This window comes from Gymnoscopelus braueri, assembly GCF_963280865.1.
Source record: "Gymnoscopelus braueri genome assembly, chromosome: 15".
Taxonomy (NCBI): domain Eukaryota; kingdom Metazoa; phylum Chordata; class Actinopteri; order Myctophiformes; family Myctophidae; genus Gymnoscopelus; species Gymnoscopelus braueri.
Window position 1 is genome coordinate 15,029,113 of NC_137620.1, and position 7,873 is coordinate 15,036,985.

The 7,873-nt window shown below is 42.0% G+C and overlaps 1 protein-coding gene across 1 annotated transcript; it reads right to left on the minus strand.

The window, feature by feature from the left end:
- Positions 1-1,927: 1,927 nt before the first annotated feature.
- LOC308101382 (tetratricopeptide repeat protein 39B-like) lies at positions 1,928-3,676 on the minus strand (the record flags this gene model as incomplete). The annotated part of the gene is made up of 1 exon (XM_080450804.1): positions 1,928-3,676. One exon carries the CDS (start codon positions 3,674-3,676, stop codon positions 1,928-1,930), a length of 1,749 nt encoding a protein of 582 aa, XP_080306930.1.
- Between the last annotated feature and the right edge of the window lie 4,197 nt (positions 3,677-7,873).

The following is a 7,873-nucleotide window of genomic DNA, read 5'->3' on the forward strand; positions in this document are numbered from 1 at the left end:
GTCATGTGAAGTCCGGTGACGTAGTGCTCTGATCTTATAAAGTACTTATTCTGGGTCTGGCAGAACCAGGTCTCCTGGTCTTGTTACAGTATATATACAGTATATATTGTACCAATCAATCAAGTCCTTCCTATCTTGATTCCTCTTATTATTTATTATTTATTGAACAAAAAAGCTCTATTTTTCAAAACCAACAAAGTAGCTTTTGTTTTATTTAGTTGGTTTACATAAAAAACAACATTGCCACAGTCCCCCACACCCTAAAGGTGTCTGTGAATACAAGCCATGCACATGGTCAGTTACAGGGAGATCATTTGACTCTTTAAATACCACATTAACCAATACAGTACGGGAAGGAACCAACAATTATTTACATATCAAGACAAGCCCTGCAGAGCAAAAGAGCCATTGATATCCAGGTTATGTTGTCAATAACATAGGCTATTGTCAACATCTAAAGCAGTGGTGTAACTAAGTAACTTTGTACATTTACTCCAGTACTGTACTTAAGTACACTTTTGAGGTGTTTTTACTTCAAAGGAGTATTTACAATTTTCAATTACTTTTACTTCTACTCCATTACATTTCAGAGACAAATATTGTACTTTTACTCCACCACAAAGTTACGTTGTGGATTTTCATTATTATTACAAAACATATTAACCGCTTCAGCCTAAATTAATATATACTTCGCTAATAACTAATGGCTGATCTACAAGCTCACGACTTGAGCTTGTAGATTGTACTGTGTGTGTGTGTGTGTGTGGGGGGGGGGGGGGGTAGTGTGCACAACAGAAGGGTTTAAAAAAGTAAAAAACCCTTCCTGTTGTGCACACCACCCACACACGCACGCACACGCGCACGCACACACACACACGCACACGCACACACAGTACAATTAACTTCAATTTCAGAAATAAGACGAGGAGAATCGATGTGTAATATATAGTTAACAACACACTCACAGCCTTTAATTGAATAAATAAAAAATATATATATATATGTGTATATATATAATATAAAATTCCCCCAATGCTGTGGCAATTTTTCCCTGTGGTATCGAAAATCTATATTTTGTAAGATATCAAGTTAGAAATTCCAGTATAGTGACACTAATATACAGTATAAAAATTATATTCATCGGACAGTTTTCCCCAAGCTTCATACTTTAATTTCCTCTCTACTTTCCTCTAAGTTTTGCGATCTCACTCACCCCACCCTACTTCTTTGTTCACATTCCTGGCATCCACAGCTTGTTCTACACACTCACCTTGTAAGCATCATCATCATCATCATCATCATCATCATCATCATCATTATCACTGTCATTATCATCATTATTCCACCTTCTTCTGGCGACAGGGCTACCATGATTGGCATATACGTGAAAAGAAAATCTGAAGCCATTTAATTTTTTTATGAATTAATATCTCAGAGATGGCTGCGCCTGTGCCTCCTGTGTTCCCATGCCTGTCCACCAGAGATCCTCAGTGTCTTTACATTGAAAACAAAATGTTTTTTGGTAAGAAGTTAAAGCTTTACAACATATCTGTTCTATTCTATCTGCTCTGATTATTTTTCGGGCCTTTTGTTTTCCTCTTATTTCTATCTGTCCCGGGGATTGAGGGTGGGATAGGGGAATGTGTATATATACATTTTGTCTGTCCTTTTTGTGATACCATGTTTGAAGAAAATGCTATGTACAGTATACTCGGTACTCGCCCCTGGGCTTTGTCTTTAAAAAAAAACAAGAAAAATATTTTGAAAAGAAAAAGAGAAGCTTTATATTCTGATAGTAATTGTCACTAGAGTGTTTGTTCAGTAACAGGGGTCTCCCCGTCTCTCCAGCTCTTTTATAAACAGAAAATATATTTTCAGGTGGGTTGCCAATTTCATCCAATCAGGAGTACCCAATTGTCAGCTTTAATTACGGTGAAGGTGATGGTGTGCTGGCCGGTGACCCGCTGAGGCTTTTGAGCGTAGCATGGATTCTGAAATGGAGCTTATCTTCCATGGAGTAATGTTTATATTTCCTCTTGGCTTTCTCTATATAGGCAGTAGCCTTGGTGATGTCTCCCTGCTGTTTGCAGAGTAAACCCAACTCAAACAGAGTAAAGGGAACCAGGTAATGATCGTACCTGATTCGATGCTCACTGGACAGTACTTGTGTGAAACACAGCTCGGCCTGCGGGAGTCTGTCCAGGTGTTTGAGACAAAGACCCTTCAACATCTGGACCAAACTACTGTCATCCGCGTGGAACTCTGATGGGTTGGGGTCGCTGCGCAGCATTTCCTCTGCTTTCTCTACAGTGATGAGGAGAGCTTCGGTACAATCTGCTCTCTTCCCAGTTATCTCGAAACCATTCCACATATACATCATCTCCAGTGCAGGTATGACAAGTCTAACAGGGTTGGTTGCGATGTATCTTCTAGATTTCCTGATGGCAAACTTCTCTGCAGATATAGACTTGCCTACCACACACTGTTTCAATCCCTCTACCTGCCTGAACAGCTCCACCAGGTTCTCTCCAGTTTCCACTACTTCATCTTCTGACATCATACTGAGAATCGCTGCTTTCAGGTACACATATACATTCTTGGACAAGTTGCTCTCCTTACACAGAAGGTCAGCATACTGGTAGGCCTGCATCCAATTCTGCTGGTAGGAATGACACCACATCAACTCCCAGTAACACAGATGATGGATCTGTCTCCATTCCTGCTGGGAACCAATACACTCCTCATACCCGGACAAGGCCTTCTCAAAGTTTCCTTTGAGTGTTGCGATGCGAGCCGAGTAGAAGACGAAAATGGAGCCGTTAGGGTATTTCTGTTGCCACGGCTCTAGTAAAGCTTCAGCTTCCACTAGATCAACTTCTCCTGTTCCCAGTATAAAGTTAGTATATGTGTGATAGGAGAGCAGTGTCAGAGTGCACATTACCGACCGAAGAGTGCAGCTAGATGCTACCTCTCTGAGCTGAGACAGACCATAGTCCCTGTTTCCTGAGAATCCAATGAACTCCAACAACCTCAATATTCTCTGAGGAAGGAGAGATAGCATTAGGTTGAAGGAGCCAATGCCAAACTTGACTCCACCCTCAAACTGTCTGAACAAATCAGAGCTGCTGGCTATATCTTCAGTGGAATTCATCACGTTCTGACTGTCCTTGAAGATCCAATAGCTTGTTCTGATCTGAAGTCCTCCTTTGATCAAACTGATCATGTTTTCATCCTGAAATGTCAGCAAAGCTTTTAGCAGCAAACACTCAGCATAGCAGATATCTGCATGCATCTCCTCTTCCTGCGGGTTGAGTTGTTTGAAAACAAGACTGAACAGAGAACCAAATATGGAGTTTTTCTTTCTGAACCTCTGACATGTGTGTAAAGCATCATTGAGGGTCGTCATGGCAATCTGGATTTCTCTATGATCAAAAGACATGTGAGCCATTATCGCCATGATAGTGCTGTACCCCAACGCATGGTACATACTGTCTCTCCACAACGGTTTAAGCAGGTCCAGAGCTTCTGAGAACTTGTCATTGAGGACCAGATCGAGCGCACACTGGGTCTCCTTAATGGCTGAATGTAGATCCATCCGACAGGAGCCAGGTATTGGGTCAAGAGCATCTTCCAAGGAGTCCTCCGCAGCTGAGGCGCCGTTGACGACGTGTGTCATGGTGATGTAGGTCTGCCGTCCGAGTCCGGGCCGAGTGAGTTTCCACGGGTTGAAGGTGTGTCTTCGCACTACATACTTATCTTATATAGGCTGACCAAGCTTTGGTCTGACGTCACACGCAACAGAAACCATTTCTTACAATTGGGGCAGGCTTGTTGTTAATTTCACATGAATATTCTCAGGACATGCTGGCCAGTGCCATGGGAAAAAGTAATGGGGTTTCACATAATAGTCATCCTGTCAGTCTGTGATTTAAGCTGGCATTTAAAACTTGGATGATGTTATCTGTCACTGACTTTGGATGCCGTCTTCCAGCTGAAACCGTTCCAAGCTATTAATGTTACATCCCTGCCAGCAGTTCTGTACTGACCTGCAGGATTTCTGTTATCTATTCCATTGGAATAAAAACTGTTGGATTCATTAATCGAACCTTAAGCTGACCAGACGCATGATTTCAATATGCATTAGAGTTACAGTGACGTCATGAGATCGAATCCCACTCTCAACACAATTTTCCCCCTTACCTAACATGTATTGTGAATAATTTAATAGGGTTGGGCATAGTTTTGTAGGTTAGGGTTGGGATTAAGGTTAGATTTAGGCATGGTTTTTGTAAGGTTTTGCGACATCAGGCATAGTTTCAAAAACACCCAAATTCGCAACTGATAGGTTTATGATCGTAAATCTTAAACCCCCTTGCTGTTAATCACACAGAGATGAAGAAATACACGTGACACAGAAGATCTATTTTTACTCGACGAGGATTGTAACGACCATGTAAATCACTTCACAAGATCCCAGATTACAATGGCGCACTTCCCCTCTGCCCAAGCACTTTATTTGGAAAGGGTGGAGTGGGAGGAGACAGAGGAGTGGAAACTTACTAACTAACACATTTAATTAATACATTGCAGGATATTCAATTAAATGAATACAATCAAAGAAAGAACTTATATACACATTATATATATATTTATAGCTGCATCTAAATGCTGTAAACCGATCCTGTCATTCCCTGCTTTTGTTCATTTAATTAATACTCCTAAAAACATCAATCACATTTTTCTTGCTTTCACATTTTCAAAATGGATATCATACCAGGATTTTTATTAATCAAACCAACAACTCAACCATTTGCCTCTTCGCTTCCAGTGGCCTTGGGACTAACTTTCTATGTCACTCTCAAATAGGGCTCGAAGGGAATACACACTCTCGTGTGGAGTGGAGCTCTTGGGACACATATCGTCATCAGTCTGAGACAACGCCGCATATGTCTGAACGACCTTTTCATTGACCATACGGTTCACTAATGCTTTGATACATGGTCTTACACAGACAGATACCACGCATATTAACAACAGAACACAAAGCAGTATTGTTCCGATTTTACACAGACTTTGGACCCACCCCCCCCCAAATAGCCACGTCAGCCACCCCTGTTCTAGAGCAGGGTGATAGTCACCTTTGATAGCTTTTTGGAGGTCACGAAGGTTTTGCATTGCGTCACTAACATTCTTGGAATTAATGTCATCTGAAATATAAACACAACAGGTCGTGTTTATAAGAACGCAGACCCCCCCACTCGCAGCGGTCAAGAGGTCAAGAGTCCATCTATTCTGGAGGGCCATTAAACGAAGCTGACTCAACTCACGGTTTTGGGCCTCTTCAATTGTCATTGTAGCATTGAGGAACAGGCTAAGTCTATAGTTAATTGTCTCTACACGTAACATAAGCTTTCCCACTCCAAGATGGGGAAAGAGAGACAAACCAACCTTATTGGCGGTGGACCAAAGTTTCATCTCGTCAGGAACATTGGAACCCCAGATGGGGTCATGTGCATCACCTATTGAACGAGAGACACGGTGTGTGATGGCAGCAATTGGATGTGTCTTAGCAGAGATAATAAACGTGTGGTCTCTTATTCTAATGGGGGCGCACACCCCCGCCCAATCGGGAGGAAGTCTTAAAAGCGCCTTCATTCCACACATCCAGAACACATTATCTAGCGGATATGTGCCATTTTTTGCTACCATAAAAGCATTACTAACAAATCTACACCGGTGGGCTGTAATATTGCCTTCTTTGTCTACATTTTTCCATGGACACGGGATACCAGTGAGATTGAATTCTTCACAAACTCCGTACTTAGTGGTCCTACTCAAACATGGGGGAGTCAGCATTAATGTCTTTTTACAGTTGTGTTCGTTGATCTGACCCAAATTCACAGAGCCAGCGCGAACATAACAAGTAGGGAACACTACGTTAGGTTTCAGAGTGACATAAGGACTCAACAGTGTGCTATTTAGGTCGTATTTAAACTGATGGTACGGTTTACACGGCAAATAGCTGCTGTTGGTTCCATTCTGGTACATGTACTTCAAAGTCATTTTCTCCCAAGGCTCACCAGCGATTTTGGATTCGAGGCAATCACATTCACGACCAGTCAACGGTACAGCATTTAACGTAGGATGTGATGCAGATGTAGGTATGTGTGTGCAAACATAACACTCCTTGTCACCATTAGTCTTAGCAATTTGATTCGCGTAATTATACCAAGCATTTAGATTTAGGCGGTGAGAAACATTTTCGTCAACACTCCTCGATTTACGAGTAACTTTAATAATACAAATATATGATACACTCATAGCAATTATAAAAATCACACAAAAATACCAGAGGTGCTTCATTCTCAATTCTAAGTGTAATAGGAATGGGGAAGGGTAAAGTTGGAGTCTTCTCCAGGTTTGGGTCTGACCTGAGCGCTATCAGCTCGGCCCCACCCTCTGCTGGCTTTATCACTCCTATTACTTAAATGTCTGATAATGTTCGCACCAATTTACAGTGGCTCTTGTGAATCCACGTCTCACGCTCTTGTATCTTTACAGCGGTGGGCGTCGTGACCAGGACTTGGAATGGACCCTCCCAACGAGGAGAATTCCAGTGCTTCCGCTTGATGATCTTTATCAAGATTTGATCACCAGGCTCCAATCCCGATTGCTCCTGTAAAGACAGAGGAAAGACTGGCAGATTATTGGCACTTTGGACCTGTTTGCTGTTAAATAAAGAAATCATCCAGTCAGCCAGGGTTTTGTTTTCATCTACATCCTGTGCTGTCTGAATGGGGTCCAAAAGTGGGAGTCTAAATTCTTTACCATTAACAATTTCAAAAGGGGTTGGGCCCTGAGTCGTAGGTACTATTCTCATGTACAATTCCACTAATGAGATGCATTCTATCCATGGGCGTTTTGACACATCTGTAATTTTCTTCAATCTTAGTTTTACCGTGTCGTTAAACTTTTCAATAAGGCCAGCTGACTGTGGGTGATAACTACAATGATAATTTAGCTTAATACCCAGTTGTGATGACATAAGTTGTATTACTTCATTTCGAAAGTGGGGAGCATTATCGCTGTACAAGGCCTCTGGAATCCCTCTGTTAGGAATTATAGTCTTACATATGGCTTTTGCCACCGTTAGTGCAGTGTTATCACGTGATGGGAATATGTAAATCCATTTGGAAAATGGACAGATCATGTTGAGACAGTACTTATAGCCTCCTACAGTAGAGTTTAGCTGTATAAAATCCATGTGAACAAACTGGAATGGATATGTTGCAGGGGGAAACTTGCCTCTTTTCGGCCTTTCGTTACCTTGCGCGTTATGCCTACAACATGTGATGCACGCCCTACAAAATTGTTTAGCATAATTTTGAAAATTATAAGTGTGAAAATGCTGCTTAACTAGGTGTACCATTCCACCCGTTGAGACATGACCGACCCGATCATGACTCAAATGTGCGGCTAAGCGAAACAATGACACAGGTAGTATTGGTTTTCCATGTATGCAATATATTTCAAATTGATTATGAACAGCTCCATCACGGATCCATTTCCTAACCTCAGATGCAGGGGACTGGTTTTGCATATCACGTAATACTGAATGTGATATTGGTTCTGTCTCACTGGTGGCAGACATAACAAGATAAGACCCATGGGAACCTAGGCTGGCTTCCTTCGCTATTTTGTCTGCAAATGCATTCCCACGCGCTACTGGAGAAACACTGTTAGTGTGTGCCTCACATTTACAGACAGCGATGGAACGCGGAAGTAATACTGCTTCTATCAGGTCAGTTAGCAACACTGCGTGCTTCACAGGTCTGCCAGTGGAGGTCATCATACCTCTGCGTGCCCACTGTGC